At 31.5% G+C, this 16689-nt stretch overlaps 3 protein-coding genes across 4 annotated transcripts; 1 reads left to right on the top strand and 2 right to left on the bottom strand.

Annotated features, from left to right (window-relative positions):
* Nucleotides 1-3545: 3545 nt before the first annotated feature.
* Nucleotides 3546-8516, bottom strand: LOC105832398 (translation initiation factor IF-2). 2 transcript variants are annotated; one of them, XM_012673305.3, is made up of 7 exons: nt 8363-8516; nt 7878-8113; nt 6670-7468; nt 6435-6518; nt 5970-6169; nt 5422-5853; nt 3546-5020 (listed from the first exon to the last, which is right to left on the bottom strand). In XM_012673305.3, the coding sequence occupies exons 2-7, from the start codon at nt 8110-8112 to the stop codon at nt 4791-4793; spliced, it is 1980 nt and encodes a 659-aa protein (XP_012528759.1). In that variant the 5' UTR covers nt 8113; nt 8363-8516; the 3' UTR covers nt 3546-4790. The 2 variants fall into 2 exon arrangements, with proteins under 2 accessions (XP_012528759.1, XP_012528760.1); XM_012673306.3 differs by having other exon boundaries at nt 6772-7468.
* A 2784-nt stretch (nt 8517-11300) lies between these two features.
* On the top strand, nt 11301-12913 carry LOC105832418 (calcineurin B homologous protein 1). The gene is made up of 4 exons (XM_012673336.3): nt 11301-11616; nt 11767-12030; nt 12144-12237; nt 12345-12913. The coding sequence occupies exons 1-4, from the start codon at nt 11550-11552 to the stop codon at nt 12487-12489; spliced, it is 570 nt and encodes a 189-aa protein (XP_012528790.1). The 5' UTR covers nt 11301-11549; the 3' UTR covers nt 12490-12913.
* A 112-nt stretch (nt 12914-13025) lies between these two features.
* Nucleotides 13026-16689, bottom strand: LOC105832415 (ATP synthase subunit alpha, mitochondrial). Its single transcript, XM_012673331.3, has 8 exons — nt 16504-16689; nt 16053-16166; nt 15536-15885; nt 14402-14758; nt 13877-14258; nt 13664-13808; nt 13467-13584; nt 13026-13378 (listed from the first exon to the last, which is right to left on the bottom strand). Exons 1-8 carry the CDS (start codon nt 16567-16569, stop codon nt 13264-13266), a joined length of 1647 nt encoding a protein of 548 aa, XP_012528785.1. The 5' UTR covers nt 16570-16689; the 3' UTR covers nt 13026-13263.

Genomic DNA, 16689 nt, shown 5'->3' with positions numbered 1-16689 from the left:
TTATGATTATTTTTCATAATTTACATGTATATTTTAATCTACTTTTTATTATTAAATATCAAGATTAAGTATAAATTAAAAAATTTTGAACTAAATATAGTTAATAGTTTATAGAATTAATTTTATTACATTAAAAATTGTATGAACAAAAAACCAACTTTATCAAAAGTTATGTAAAATTAAATTAGAAAGTAATTTTAAAACGCATTATTTATATTAAATTAGAATATCGTAATTTTTTAAAAATTATCTTATAGTAAAAATAAGGAAACAATCACAATTTAAACACAAAAATAAGTTAAACCAATAATAATACGTATGCCAAATTCAAATTTCCGCGACAAGATGGCGGTATCTGGAGCACATTTTTTATTAGTTGTTAGACCTATATGCGCAAGAGCACACCTTGGGCACAGTTTAGCTATAACCAGTTACGACAGTACAGTCGGAACCTTGGGGGTGCGTTCCGTTTCACGCATAATACGCATGATGCATCGTTCATCCTTGTTGTTTGTCAAACGTTAAACAAGGATGAACAATGCATTATGCGCATCATGCGTTGAAACGGAACGCAGCCTTGATGTTTATGTTACCTAGTCACGTGACCATCCGCTATGTTTTGGATTGTAAGAAAGCGCGTTATTCGAAGATATAAAACAAAAAAAGATAGTAAAAATATTTCTTATGATTCGTGTCAAATTGTTATTAAAGAGATAAGTGAATAAATAAAAAAAATTACAGAAAAAGTTAAAAAAAGTTAAATTCTGAAATGAGGTTAAACAATAATAAATAAATGGATTTTTTGGAAAACAAAAAAATTTTATACCTGCGTTTTGTCCAGATATGTTTTTACACATGAGACAGGAAAATCCACCTTTACTAACTTTACTCATTATTATAATTTATTTCAAAATAAATGATATTGAAAAAAACACTGAAGATGATCTTCATTAATAATCTTTTCAAAATAATACCTAATTAATATCGCTTAATATCACTGAAAAATTATTCACACAATATAACCTCTAACACGCAATTATCACATGTCTAGCTCATAGCTTCGTACCGCGTGGCTCGCCATGTCCGCCATATTTTAGATAGTACAGTTGACGCATGCGTCGTAAAATATTATACGAAGAATTTCGCTGACTGTCGTAACTGGTTATAGCTAAACTGTGCCTTGGGTGTTTACGATAATGGGTGTTTACGATAATGGCTATCCGAGTAAATTTCTCTAGGACCGAAATATATGATAAGCACAACCATCTACTATCATCATGATTCGTGACAACTCAATGTTGTCCGGTATAGCCAAATCATCACGAGCAAGTTGCGAGTTGCGAGTTCCGTGAGTTTGTAGCAGGTAACCTAAAAAGTACGACATAAATAATTTGATTATTACAATTAAAAATAATCTGTTTTTAATGTATGGTAAGATTATTAACTTCATTAAAATAGTAATTATATAACACAATCATGTATTTTTAAAGTATTGTCTAAAGTAATATTAAAGAGATTATTTTATTTACAAATATTTTATTTATTAATTTGTCTATCAAGTTTCTATTATAACGTATATCTAACACATATCTAACGTATATCTGTTTACAGTATATCTTAATTTACTATGCACTTGTATTACAAATTAAAAAAATTTATTGTAAACATTATTATTAGTTTCACATTAATGAAATATTCATGCATAATATTTATACATAAAGATATATGATTTTTTAAAATAATGATAACACCATGCAACTTATCATTAATAGTTGTTACAAGAAAGAAAAATATTTATACTTAAATTTTTATTTTACTTGTAATCTAAAAAATATTATTAATAATGATTTATTTAGTAATTTTACATAATTTATCTCATTTGTTTCAAAGTGTTAATACCATCCGTTTAATAAAAGATGACTTTTCTAATATATATGTTAGTTAATAATAAATAATAACATTTATTGAGAATCAATGTTTAATTAAAATATTATATTAGGTTTTGAAATAATACCGTTATGATAGAAACTTGATAGACAAAATAAATATTTGTAAATAAAATCATCTTTGATATTACTTTAGACAATACTTTAAAAATACATGATTGTGTTACATATAATTACTATTTTAAAGTTAATAATCTTATCATACATTAAAAACAGATTATTTTTAATTGTAATAATCAAATTATTTATGTCGTACTTTTTAGCTAGGTTACCTGCTACAAACTCACGGAACTCGCAACTCGCAACTTGCTCGTGATGATTTGGCTATACCGGACAGCATTGAGTTGTTACGAATCATGATGATAGTAAATGGTTGTGCTTATTATATATTTTGGTCCTAGAGAAAATTACTCGGATAACCATTATCGTAAACACCCCTTGTATTTTTCCACCGTGGAGCAAACCCAAGCAGACCAACGCACTTTAATAGGTTGATTCCGATGACGCCAACCTATTAGCAAAGAGGAATCTGAGAGCGGTTATTGCGTCGTCGTTTTAAGAGGCGATTTTTGGCGATCGTTTGGTATATGTACCAAACTGTACCAGAACCAATAAGAAGTTTATTTATATCCCATTGGTTCTGGTACAGTTTGGTATGCTTTAGTACATGTACCAAACGATCGCCAAAAATCGCCTTATGTGTTTTCATCCATCAGTGCCTATAGAAGTGCTGATGGATGAAAACACCTAAAACGACACGATGACCACTCTCAGATTCCTCTCTTTTATAATGCAAGGTCTACAATGTCAGCAAGAGTAATGGAGTAAGGAATAAGAGTAACAATTGACCAATTAAAAACCGGGAGTAAACAAAATGGGCAAATCTCATTTCATATTTCTTACTTGTTACTCTTACTCCATTATAGTATATCCACACAAACTTGCATAAGCGCATAAGCATATGCATAAGGAATTCGATTAATCTACTTTCTTATGTAAGTGCTTGTAAACCAATCAATTTTCTTATATATGCTTATGCGCTTATGCAAGTTTGTGTGGATATACCATTACTCCTGCTGACATTGTAGACCTTGCATTAGAGTGCGTTGGTCTGCTTGGGTTTGCTTCGAGTAGACCCAGAATAGACAAAACAAACAAGGCTAATGTTAAACAAAGATGAAATAATCTTTACTGTGTTATGGCTCCAGCAGACCAGCGCGATTTCTGTCACGCGCAACGCACGATATCCAATGGGCGTACAGAGATGAGTGGAAAGGCAGTGGCTTATTGGACATCGCGCTGGTCTGCCGAATTTATCATTTATTGGAAAACGCCCTAAGGGTGCGGTCCCATGGAGCGGATTATGCGGAAGTGGAACGAGCGGATCACCAATCACAGGACCGTTTCGACGGAATCTTTGAAAGAGTTCTATCAGAATGATCTCGCGATTGGTGATCCGCTCCGCTCGTTCCGCATAATCCGCTCCATGGGACTGCACCCTAACTCATCAACTAGAGACAAGAGTGTCACTAGAAAAGGAGCTAGAATCCCTAGAAACACATATTAATGCAATGCAAGTTTGGAAATAATTAAATTTTATTTTATTATATCACATTTTTAATTTTGTATTTTGATATTAATAAATTTTATATTCGTGTTACATAAGGAAGTACATCAAAAATACAAGAAAATTGATTACGTGACACAATTACACGTGATACGATTCTTTAAACATAATATATTTTTAACATATTACATAAATTTGAAAAGCATAGTATTAATAAAATTTACACCTTTTTACTTCAGTAGACTTATAAATTTACGTTCTATAGCCAAATAATATTATTAAAACCTAAAATATCTCGATAGAGCTTTTTAACTCATCAATTGATCAATTAAATTATACATAAATAGAACTTTGCTCTGTAAAAACCATATTTGTGCATAATGCAATTGATCAGTCGGTGAATTAAAAAATTCGATTTTATTTTACGCACGTCTACTTGAAGGGATATATATATATATATATATATATACATACATAAAATCAATTTTGTTACAAAATTTGGCAAATATAAACTCATGTAACTGTTAATACGTAAAACAAAAAAATTTTTTAAATCAACATTAATTATCATAACCTATCTAATTACTTGCAATATTATTGTAATCTTCGGTCAAAGAAGCAATTATTAGGGATAATGTTAGAATAATGTTAGATTTTATAATATAGGAACATGAAGAAATTAAAATAATTGTCATACAATAAAAAGAAGATATATCTTTAATTATACTGCATATTTATCTAACATTCATCATTCTAAGTTGTATAAAAACTGATTTTTACATAAAAATATATATAATGAAAAATATTAGTTCCATTTTAAATAAAAGTATGGTGTGTATATGCATATTGCTTAATAATCCACACATTTAAGCATTTGTGCGCAATGCAAAATATATGTATGAAGTTATTTCTGATAAATTATATGCAATGATTATTAAAGCATGTATATACTATGCTTTATTAATTATTTAAACACATAGCTATTTAGAGAAGTGTATTATCAACGATACATACCATACACATAGGCAATAACAATAATTATGTGAATATTTGAATTATAATTGTTGTGCTTTTAAAGTTATTATAAATTTCTTATCTTGAATTTATCCTTTTACACGGTTAATATACAATGTACTAAAATATCATGTTTGCAACACTGCTTCTACGTTCTTTTTCTGTTGACTGCATTTTTGCAAGTGTATATTTAATATAGAATAAAATCGGAAAAGTATAAAGAATACTAAAACTTATAAAGATGTGTAATAGAATTTATGTAATTAAAATCTACCAATATTGGAGAAAGCAGCGAATAATGGTGCTCCAGTTGTTGTTGTTGTTGTTGTTGTTGTTGTTGTTGCAGGTGATGGTTGTTGATCGCCAATGTTTTTTAATAAATTACCTTGCAAAAGACTGTCAAGAGCTTTCTGAACTGTAGGGTCATTTAAGAGAGGTGAAGGTGAAACTCCAGTAGAAGAGGTTGTTGTAGATGATGTGGCTGTGTTTGATGCTACGACACAATACAATAAGCATTTATGAAGTTTATACTTTCACAAACCATGAATAAATTTTCCAAAGTTTATTTCCACTATGCTAACCAAAAAAGCTATACTTAATATTTAAATTAATTGCAAGGTAGGGATGGATGCTTGGATAAGTCCTTGATTGTAAACCAAGTCCCTTCTTGGCATTGTATATGCTTGAAGTAAATAAATTCTAAATTCTATTTAAATTAATTGCAGATAAAATTTCTTATTTAGTACTACAAATTTATATAATCAAAATTTTACTTTTAAAGTTTTAAATTCTAACAAGTTTCATATATGTAGATGTAAAATATATTATTAATTTGATCAACAGAATGTAATTTGTACGCAAATCAATTTTTAACATAATTTTATGATTTGTAACCTGTTCCCCAATTAGCTGGTGGTACTGAAGCTGATGTTGAAGTCGGTGGAGGCACTGGACTGGGCTCTGCTGTTGTGCTTGGTGTATTTTTACTGCTATTTAAAATATTCAATATTCTCGTTTGTAATTCAGCCTGTTTTGGGTCATTGACTGACGCAATTGGTGTTTTTACTGGCAAATCTTTTGCATCACCTAACTCAACTTGTACTTGTTCCTCACGTTTCATGTCAAGATACTTTATGACGCGATCATATTGCAAAACTGTCAGTTGACGATTGTCAGCCAGCATATTAAGAAGAACTTGTATAGCGTCTGGATGACGCTCACTTGCAAGAGGTGTATTCAAAGGAACTGAACGGCCACCAGCTTTATAATTCGTGAAATCTCGTGAAATCAAACTTATAGCATCTTCAACGGGCATGTTTCTGTGTTCTATAAGCATTTTATTATTAATTAGATCACACATAAGTAATACATGTAGTGCCAATTAATTGATGTTAATTATATATTGTAAATTTTAATACTGTAATCAATTATTGAAATCTTACCTTGTGGCAAACCATGTAAAATATTGAGTGTTAAGGAATGGTGCTCCAGATTGACAGGTGTAATAACTACAGCATAAAGACAACCACGACTCGCTATATTTCCCAAAACACGACCTAAAGGAACATCTTCATTTGGAAACAGCAGATCTACCATTAAACCGACTTGTTTCAAGCGTAATTCGATATCTTCTGCGTACTTCCTGCACATTTAATAAATAATTTAGATATTTAATAAGTATGTTACACAATTTAAACTTGTAACTTAGTCAAACTTATAGTGTTATAAAGCCTTGCATTCCATCATACTAGAAATAGCTATGAAATCTCGAACAAAGGAGAAGAGAATTGACCAGTCGGCATGCAATTAATTAATCAAATTATTTAAATGCAATGTCAATTTTTTCTTCGATATTTCAGAGCAATGTCTAGTATTATAGACACATTGTTTAAGAATTGATATCTCACGTTAATGCTTTGTTAACGACAATAATTTCACAGTCATTTTTTTCAGCTGCAATGGAAAGATAATCTGATGCTCCACTGGTGTTTCTGTAACACAAATAGATGTTTCATTATCTATATCTGTGCAAATTAATAAACTGACAGTAATCTCATCATGTCTAAAACCTCATTAAAATCACTATTGTTTGCATATTACTTAAAGTTTTCATAATTACAACTACAAAAATGACTAATTTACCCAAAATTCGTATTTGTTTCTCTAGTTCCAGAGGCTTTAAAATCATCATAACGATTTCCACTGTCATTAAATGAATCTCTAGCAAAATTGTTGTTACGTAACCTATCTCCTTGTTTAAGATCCCAGTCTCTGTTTGTTTTATCCTCCATCCGATTATTCCTGTTAATTGGACTTCGATCTCTAAAATTATTTACGTTCGGATTGTTCAGATTATTTGGATTGTTCTGATTATTTTTATTTCGATTCTTTCCACCTCTTGTTCCACGAGGTCTATGAGTACCACCACTAGCATTTTGGTTATTGCCCTGATTAGTTTGATTTCGATTTCCTCCAGGCCTATTCTGATTTCCCATTTGGTTATTTCCAAATTGATTGTTAGGGCCTCTATTTTGACCAGCAGCAAACTGATCATTTCCACGATTAGGATTATTCATATTAAATTGAATATTTCCACGATTTTGTACAGGATTATTAAAATCATTTCCATTATTATTATGTTTTCCATTAAACTGGTCATTATCATTATTCCCAGCTTGATTTCCATCATCAAAGAGAATGTTTCCACCACTTCTACCCTGAATATCTTTTTGGTTGTTGCCAAAAGAATTGTCACTCCCAAAGCTCTGATTCATTCCACCTGCATAATTTGGCTTATTCACACCATACATTTCACTTGTATTATTGAATTGATTATTCATGGAATTAAATGGGTTATTTGGTCCACTCATTTGTTTTGCATTTGAATTTCCTGCATTTCCAGCACCAGTGGATTGATTATCTTTTTTTGCTGGTCTGACATCTATAAATTCAAATAAAAAAATTAAAAGAATTATAGACTTTTTATACAGACTTTCTTGCAAGATAAAAACCATTGATTATCTATAATAGACTCTTAATTAACCTTTTAGCTATGTACCACTATAGACTTTCTTTTCTAACCAATTGTACAGATCAAAGAACCATTAGTGACTCTTCTATATTTTAATATTTCTTTATTCGTATTTTATATAAAAATACAAAATATATTTTTAAAAATTTCATTTTTTATTTGTATTTGTTTCAGCTAAACTTTATGTACAGCTTCATATTTAATTTGCCTAAAGATTAAAAGCTAAAGTTTTATTAAAGCTAAAAGGTAGCTTAAATAAAAGAAAAAATGTCAGAAAAAAATATAATCAAGTGTGCCTAATTGTATTTCTATAGTGTACCTATACGTCTGCCTTTGAACATTGCACCATCTTCATTTTGAATAGCTTTCTGTGCAGATTGTTCTTCTTCAAACTGCACAAATCCAAAGCCTCTGTTTATTATAGATGCTATAACAGTGCCATATTTGGAGAAATGTTCTTCCAGCTCTAACTTTGTAACGTCGTCAGTTTGTAAATGACCTACAAATATGCGACTGGACGCAGTGGCAGGGTCTTTTAGAAGTCTGGCACTCATCCTGATTTTATAAAATAAATCATTGTAAAGTTATAGTCGATCTAGACTGTCAAGAGAAATCGGAACAGATGCGGTATGTAAAATTACAATTTATCGCATCGTAATGTTTAATATCATTTGATATCATGTCAAAACAAGTTAACTTATTTGTAACATTTGATATTAAACTAATGCCCACATGAGCACCTATTGAATTAATATAAAAAAAGTTAATGCGACGAGAAAGAATAATATCACTACTGAAACTTACTTCAAATAGCTTTCTCACAAAATCCGATCACCATAGGAATCTTCGTCAACCACTATTTGTATGTTTTGGAAAATATCGTTGTGAGAATCACAATTCACAACAGAGTATCTCTTGCCGAAACGTATCAGCGGTACCAACCCTTATCCATATACAAATCGACGTATGAAAAAATTGAGGGGACATCTAGGGACAATAGATAGAATTGTTTTTTTTTTTTAGGTGCACTGCTGCACTGGTGCAATAGACTATGGTCTGTTCTTTCTAGCTCACTGTTGCACTGGTGCAATAAGTTAAAATGAGAACAAATATACTTGTCGTACTTTTGGTCTGAGAAAAATATTTTTGTCACTCTATGGTCTGTTCTTTCTAGCTGCACTGTTGCACTGGTGCAATAAGTTAAATGGTCTGTTCTTTCTAGCTGCACTGTTGCACCGGTGCAATAAGTTAAAGTAAGACAAGTATATTTTTTCTCATTCTAACTTATTGCACCAGTGCAACAGTGCAGCTAGAAAGAACAGACCATTTAACTTATTGCACCAGTGCAACAGTGCAGCTAGAAAAAACAGACCATAGAGTGACAAAAATATTTTTCTCACTCTAATGCCCGATTTCTTCACGTCCAGTTATCTTGCGGTTAAAATTATCCAGGCTACATTCCAAAACGTTCTTTCCGAAGAAAATTTTACTCGATGTAATATAGGATACGTTACGTGTACTATATATTTTGGAATGTAGCCCCAGAAGATAAACTACCAGATCTATGCACGTGATTGGTTAAATTTGATATTTATCCTCCGGATAACTTTATCGGAAAGTGAAGAAATCGGGCATAATGCTAAAACTCCATGGGTGTTTACGATAATGGCTATCCGAGTAATTTTCTCTAGGACCGAAATATATGATAAGCACAACCATCTACTATCATCATGATTCGTGACAACTCAATGCTGTCCGGTATAGCCAAATCATCACGAGCAAGTTGCGAGTTGCGAGTTCCGTGAGTTTGTAGCAGGTAACCTAAAAAGTACGACATAAATAATTTGATTATTACAATTAAAAATAATCTGTTTTTAATGTATGATAAGATTATTAACTTTATTAAAATAGTAATTATATAACACAATCATGTATTTTTAAAGTATTGTCTAAAGTAATATTAAAGAGATTATTTTATTTACAAATATTTTATTTATTTATTAATTTGTCTATCAAGTTTCTATTATGACATATATCTAACGCATATCTAACGTATATCTGTTAATTTACAGTATATCTTAATTTACTATGCACTTGTATTACAAATTAAAAAAATTTATTGTAAACATTATTATTAGTTTCACATTAATGAAATATTCATGTATAATATTTATACATAAAGATATATGATTTTTTAAAATAATGATAACACCATGCAACTTATCATTAATAGTTGTTACAAGAAAGAAAAATATTTATACTTAAATTTTTATTTTACTTGTAATCTAAAAAATATTATTAATAATGATTTATTTAGTAATTTTACATAATTTATCTCATTTGTTTCAAAGTGTTAATACCATCTGTTTAATAAAAGATAACTTTTCTAATATATATGTTAGTTAATAATAAATAATAACATTTATTGAGAATCAATGTTTAATTAAAATATTATATAAGGTTTTGAAATAATACCGTTATGATAGAAACTTGATAGACAAAATAAATATTTGTAAATAAAATAATCTTTGATATTACTTTAGACAATACTTTAAAAATACATGATTGTGTTACATATAATTACTATTTTAAAGTTAATAATCTTATCATACATTAAAAACAGATTATTTTTAATTGTAATAATCAAATTATTTATGTCGTACTTTTTAGGTTACCTGCTACAAACTCACGGAACTCGCAACTCGCAACTTGCTCGTGATGATTTGGCTATACCGGACAGCATTGAGTTGTCACGAATCATGATGATAGTAGATGGTTGTGCTTATCATATATTTCGGTCCTAGAGAAAATTACTCGGATAGCCATTATCGTAAACACCCACTGTGTCTTGCTGGAAAGCACACTAGGGCCGGTATTCATAATCGAATCTTATTTAAAGATCGTCTCAAGCAATGTTTTAAGATGCTAATACGGCTCTGTGATTGGCTGATGGCATCTTAAGACAGTACTTAAGATGATCTTAAATATAAGATCCGACTATGAATACCGGCCTAGAGACGGGATTCATAGGCCGGTATTCATAGTCGGATCTTATATTTAAGATCATCTTAAGTACTGTCTTAAGATGCCATCAACCAATCACAGAGCCTATTAGCATCTTAAGACATTGCTTGAGACGATCTTGAAATAAGATTTGACTATGAATACCGGCCTATGAATACCGGCCATAGACCGATCTTAAGCTTAAGCATTGTCTTAAGTCTAGCTTCGAGCCGACTTGAGACTTACTTAACCAATGAAATAACAGCATTGACCAACGAAATAACGTCTCAAGATCGTGCTTAAGCTGGAACTTGAATAAGATTCGACTATGGTCGGTATTCATAGTCGAATCTTATTTTAAGATTGTCTCAAGTAATGTCTTAAGATGCTAATACGGCTCTGTGATTGGTTGATGGCATCTTAAGACTGTACTTAAGATAATCTTAAATATAAGAATCGACTATGAATACCGTCCTATGAATTCCGGCCTAGGTCATTGGATTTCAATGTATAATATGTACAAGCATGCGCGAAACATATTTCCGGACTCTTTAGAGAGAGAAGTATGGACACGGTTTCGCTTGGTATTGCCAGTCCATATCTGTAAGGTCTATGGTCAAAACCTTACGTTATGGTTATGGCCGGTATTCATAGTCGGGTCTTATATTTAAGATCATCTTAAGTACTGTTTTAAGATGCCATCAACCAATCACAGAGCCGTATTAGCATCTTAAGACATTGCTTGAGACGATCTTGAAATAAGATTTGACTATGAATACCGGCCTTATGTCAATTCATGTATGAGGGCCTTTACCGAGGAAATTTTTTGCTCTGCTGTCCAAAGTCTATCATTCGCGGTTGTTAACGGTCATATGATCGTGTGATATTGCCATTTGCCACACCTGTATCAGCCTGCATTTTTCCTGTGTGCTATGTAAATAGTACTCGCAGTGTTTTGATAAACCTGTCTAAATTTTAATTGTCAAAAATGGGTAACAGATCGAGTCTCCTTCTGCGCGAGGATGAGATAGCACAGATACAGAATGCTACTGGTTGTAAGTATCCATATTGGTTATTCATTTCATACGAATTAATTAGTCCGAATCAACCTATTTTCTGTAAACACGCGATAAACGTCTTAAACAATTTTCAATGAGACAGGTGTATAACAATGCCAATACAACTGAGTACTCTTTTTATTACAGTTACACCGAATCAAATTGAACGTTTGTATAGCCGTTTCACGAGTCTGGATCGTGGAGATTGCGGTACACTTAGCCGAGAAGATTTTCTCAGGATCCCGGAGTTGGCAATAAATCCACTTGGTGATAGAATCGTAAATGCCTTTTTCGAAGAAAGTGGAAATGACAGAGTCAATTTCCTGCAGTTCATGCAGGTTCTAGCTCATTTCAGGCCTATCAAGAAGAATAGCCCTAATCGATTAAATTCTAGGCAACAAAAGTTGAGATGTAAATATTGTCAAGTGTAACATAGTATGAAGTAACATATCTCAATCTAGATATTTATTAAATTTATGAAATATATATTGCAAATTTTTAAATAAATTAAAAATTTTTTTCAGTTGCATTTAAAATGTATGATTTGGATAATGACGATCTTATATCAAAAGATGAACTACTTGCTATTTTGCACATGATGGTTGGTGCAAATATCAGGTAAGGATTAATGTGTTTTTATAATTGTCAATATATCAATATAATTTTCATCCATTTTTCTAATTAGATGAAACAATTAACAGAAATTTAATAAACCTGTATTTCAGTGAAGAACAGCTGACCAGCATTGCAGAACGGACCATAGTTGAGGCTGATGAAAATGGCGATGGTATGATATCATTTGAAGAATTTTGTAAGGCACTAGAACGTTCGGATGTTGAGCAGAAAATGTCCATAAGATTTCTCAGTTAAATTCATTAATTTAAATAAAATATATAATGCAGAATTTATAAGTAAAGGTGTTATAGGCAATTATGTTATAAATTTTTACAATTTCAAGATTGTGCAATATGAACGTCCATATGTAAGTACTCTTATATACCTGTAAACAAGGAAAGGTATTTGCAATTAAGATTGCAAGATTTATATAAAATTTTATAATATAGATAATATATAAATCTTGTATTTTTATGCAAGAATTGTAGAGTGAAAGAGAATTGTAAATGAATGTACATATATATAATATATAAATTAGGTTATGTATATATAAAATACTGTGAATTATAAGTCAAAGGGATTAGAATTGACTCTGATTTGATTTAATTGATCTTGTATGTACAGGGCATGAAAAAATATATTTTAGGATAATTAAAAGCAAATAAAACTATTGAAAAACATTTCTATATTTTTATTTTTTTAAAAGCTTTTTCTAAAGTGTACTCTTGTTATTGAAATTTATATTAGAAAAAAATCCAAAACATTAGGGTTTTTATTTTTATTAAAGACCATTTTTTATGTATCAATATATTGTAGATGGCTGTCAAATTTACAGGTCGTTTATGGAATTGCTGCAATAATATTTTTAATGTACAGATATTATACATAATTACATTTTAATAATAACATTTGTATAGCGATGCGTAATATCGGTACATTAACACAGCAGCAGAAAAATCTTTAAGAACACCTCATGTTCTTCCATTATCTATGTTGACTCGCATTAAAATGAGTTTTGATGATCGCACTTTATGCTGAGAAGGACGCAAGGAAATCTGTAACTACTTTCTTTAGTTTCGCGTCTGATGCTTCACTAATTACATTTTCTTTCGCAATGGTAGCAAGAAGATCTTGTTGAGTAGACCTGAAAAAGAATAATATATTTTAAATTATATCATCATGTGTATTAACGAAACGTACATTGTATAAGTCATATCTAATATAATGTATACCTGATGTGTGCAAGAAATTCTTTTTCAAAACTGGTTATCTTGGTAGGGTCCATTTTGTCAAGGTAGCCACGTACACCGCAATATATAACTGCTACCTGTTCTTCAATAGCCATGGGTACTAAAAACAGCAATGTAAAAGAATGGGTAAATAAATTAATATTATAATTATTGACAACGTTAAATGATAACAATTTTACCATATTGTCCCTGTTTGAGAAGCTCCGTTAATCTCACGCCGCGATTCAACAATTGCTGAGTTGCAGCATCCAAATCCGAACCAAACTGAGCGAAAGCTGCTACTTCACGATATTGGGCCAATTCTAATTTCATAGAACCAGCAACCTGTGTAATCAAGTGTCAATTTGTATTTAAATTTTACATTAATGTAATTAAAAAAAAAGATTTATAACCTGTTTCATGGCCTTGGTTTGAGCAGCAGATCCGACACGCGATACGGATAAACCGACGTTAATAGCAGGTCGAATACCCTTGTAAAACAATTCGGTTTCCAAAAAGATCTGACCATCGGTAATAGAGATTACATTGGTAGGGATGTAAGCAGACACATCACCGGCTTGCGTTTCGATAACAGGCAAAGCTGTCAACGATCCACCACCCAGCCCTTCATTCATTTTTGCAGCTCTTTCAAGCAAACGAGAATGAAGGTAGAATACGTCGCCGGGGTAGGCTTCGCGACCAGGTGGTCTTCTAAGTAGCAGAGACATTTGTCGATAGGCAACAGCTTGCTTGGACAAATCATCGTAAATGATTAAGGCATGTTTTCCATTATCTCTGCAAAACAATAAATACTATGTGAATTTGCAGCAATAAATTTGACACATATGAATTAAAAATATATACATATTAATTAAAAAAAGAAAAAAGAATAGAATACTTTAAATTTAAAATGACAGTATCTTATTTTAAATATTCACCTGAAGAACTCTCCCATGGCACATCCAGAGTAGGGAGCCAAGTACTGAAGCGGAGCCGCATCGGAGGCAGTGGCGGATACAATGATAGTGTAATTGATAGCACCACTGTCTGTTAAACGCTTTACAATTTGTGCAACGGTGGATCTCTTCTGACCAATCGCGACGTAAATGCAGTATAATTTCTTCTTTTCTTCTCCGCCATCATTGAAACGCTTTTGATTGATAATAGTATCAATGGCAAGAGCAGTTTTTCCAGTTTGCCTATCTCCAATGATCAATTCACGTTGACCACGACCAATAGGCACCAAGGAATCCACAGCTTTTATTCCAGTTTGCATAGGCTCCCTAACTGATACTCTGTTATCCAAGAAAGAGTGTTATGTAATATTAAGTACATATTGAATATATAATTAAAGTGTCTGTCAAACTTGAACAGTATTGATAATATAGAGTCACCATTTTTTATTAGAAAACACCTTTGAATTCTACAGAATTTTAAATCCTTTTACACAATCACAGTACTCACAAAAATAAAAAGACCAAAGGGCAATTTCATATCAATAACATTTTTAATTTTTGTTACAAATTTTTTTTGTTATTGATGTGAAATTACCCTTTTCTCTCTTCATTTTTGTGTAAACTTTGTGTAAAAGCTTTTTTAATTCTAGTTATTTCAAATAAAGCTATTTCAAAGATATTTTATTTAAAACTTGTTTTTTAAAAGAGAATCTTTTTTTCTAGACTTTTAATCTTAGTTCCATTTGCACAATATTATTCTAATATGCTGTCTTTAGCTTACGTATATCCCATTTTAAACATATATACCATAGAATTTTTCTATTAAGCAACTATTTTTGTCAACTGATAACTCTACATATAAAAAATGAGTAAGATTTTTATTTTTTTAATTTTTGATATTAAGTTAACCATTGCAGGTTTTATTTTTGTACATACTTCTATTTTGTAATGAATTTTTTCAATTTTATAAAGCCAATTAAAAAATTACCTTATTTATAAAATGTCAATAAAACAGACAACTTTAGAATCCCCTTATCACTTAATCTCATTTTTCAAAAATAGAATCTCAATTGATTTTCTCAGGACAGTCAAATAAAAGTAACAATTATATATTACCTGGGGATAATGCCTGGAGCTTTTGTTCCAATACGGAATCTTAATTTACTGTTTAAAGGCCCCTTGCCATCGATAGGATTACCCAAGGCATCAACAACACGGCCTAACAGTTCTTCGCCAACGGGAACATCAACAATAGCACCAGTACGCTTGACAATATCACCCTCCTTAATGTGTCTGTCATTACCAAATACGACAACACCCACATTGTCAGGCTCCAAATTCAACGCCATACCCTTTAAGCCTGAGCTAAACTCTACCATTTCGTCAGCTTGAATGTTCTTCAACCCGTACACACGTGCGATACCATCTCCAATACTGAGTACCCTGCCAGTCTCTTCAAGATTAGCCTAAAATATATCTTTTTTCTTAAAAAATACATATATTGTTGGAAAACATTTTAATTATAAAAGTATGTTTAAAATTGATAAAAGTGAAACATTTAATATCGTATTATGTCACATTAAATAGATGAAATATTAAATAACATAATTTACTTCTGATAGAGTTGATTTACCTTTGGCGCAGATCCAAGGATACGTTCCTCCAGAATAGCAGAGATCTCTGCTGAACGGCGACTGCAGGTGACATGATACTTGCGAGAAGCTATAGTAGCGGCAGGCCAATTAATCTAAAGCATGAAAAAGTACGTATATACATATGTAACATTGGTAAAATGTTTCGCCGAAACTCTTATTACATAACTCATTACTCCAACACACTTTACATAATATACCTATATAATCAAGTCAACATCACTAGCATCATGCAAATATTAATTTTGGAATCAAAGTATTTGCTTCGCTTTTTATCTACAGTCCTCGGGAAGACCGAAAACGATAAGTGAGCTAAATCAGAACACAGGTGACGGCTCTGACAAAGTGGAAAATGTCGACATGCGTATCGCCAGGCAATACAACACGCGCGATAATTGCGAGTGCGTTTAACGAGAGATCTCTCCTATTTACCTGGGCCGTGGTATTCGGCAGGTGCCTGGCCAAGGACGACGCTAAACGTAAGGATAAGAGCGCCATTTTCAGGCTCTACAAGTTAACGAGGATGTGAGAAGACGACCGGTCGATTCGGGATAGGCAGGCAGGTAGTGAAGATCGAAAGAAGAACGTCCACTCCACTCCACTCCACTCTCCTCTTCT

The sequence above is a fragment of the Monomorium pharaonis genome, chromosome 11 (genome assembly GCF_013373865.1).
Source record: "Monomorium pharaonis isolate MP-MQ-018 chromosome 11, ASM1337386v2, whole genome shotgun sequence".
Lineage (NCBI taxonomy): Eukaryota > Metazoa > Arthropoda > Insecta > Hymenoptera > Formicidae > Monomorium > Monomorium pharaonis.
This window is presented reverse-complemented; position numbering and strand designations above follow the sequence as displayed.

Bases quoted from the DNA above. Each gene is read 5' to 3' on its own strand.
- LOC105832398 (XM_012673305.3), bottom strand. From the start codon at position 8,112: ATGAGTGCCAGACTTCTAAAAGACCCTGCCACTGCGTCCAGTCGCATA. The intron at 6,519-6,669 runs GTAAATTAGTCA...TTTGTGTTACAG, and splicing joins GAAACAAATACGAATTTTGG to AAACACCAGTGGAGCATCAG. The intron at 5,854-5,969 runs GTAAGATTTCAA...AAATGCTTATAG, and splicing joins TTTACATGGTTTGCCACAAG to AACACAGAAACATGCCCGTT.
- LOC105832418 (XM_012673336.3), top strand. From the start codon at position 11,550: ATGGGTAACAGATCGAGTCTCCTTCTGCGCGAGGATGAGATAGCACAG. The intron at 12,031-12,143 runs GTAAATATTGTC...AATTTTTTTCAG, and splicing joins TAGGCAACAAAAGTTGAGAT to TTGCATTTAAAATGTATGAT. The intron at 12,238-12,344 runs GTAAGGATTAAT...CCTGTATTTCAG, and splicing joins ATGGTTGGTGCAAATATCAG to TGAAGAACAGCTGACCAGCA.
- LOC105832415 (XM_012673331.3), bottom strand. From the start codon at position 16,569: ATGGCGCTCTTATCCTTACGTTTAGCGTCGTCCTTGGCCAGGCACCTG. The intron at 15,886-16,052 runs GTAAATCAACTC...GATATATTTTAG, and splicing joins TCCTTGGATCTGCGCCAAAG to GCTAATCTTGAAGAGACTGG. The intron at 13,585-13,663 runs GTAAAATTGTTA...TGCTGTTTTTAG, and splicing joins TCTCAAACAGGGACAATATG to TACCCATGGCTATTGAAGAA.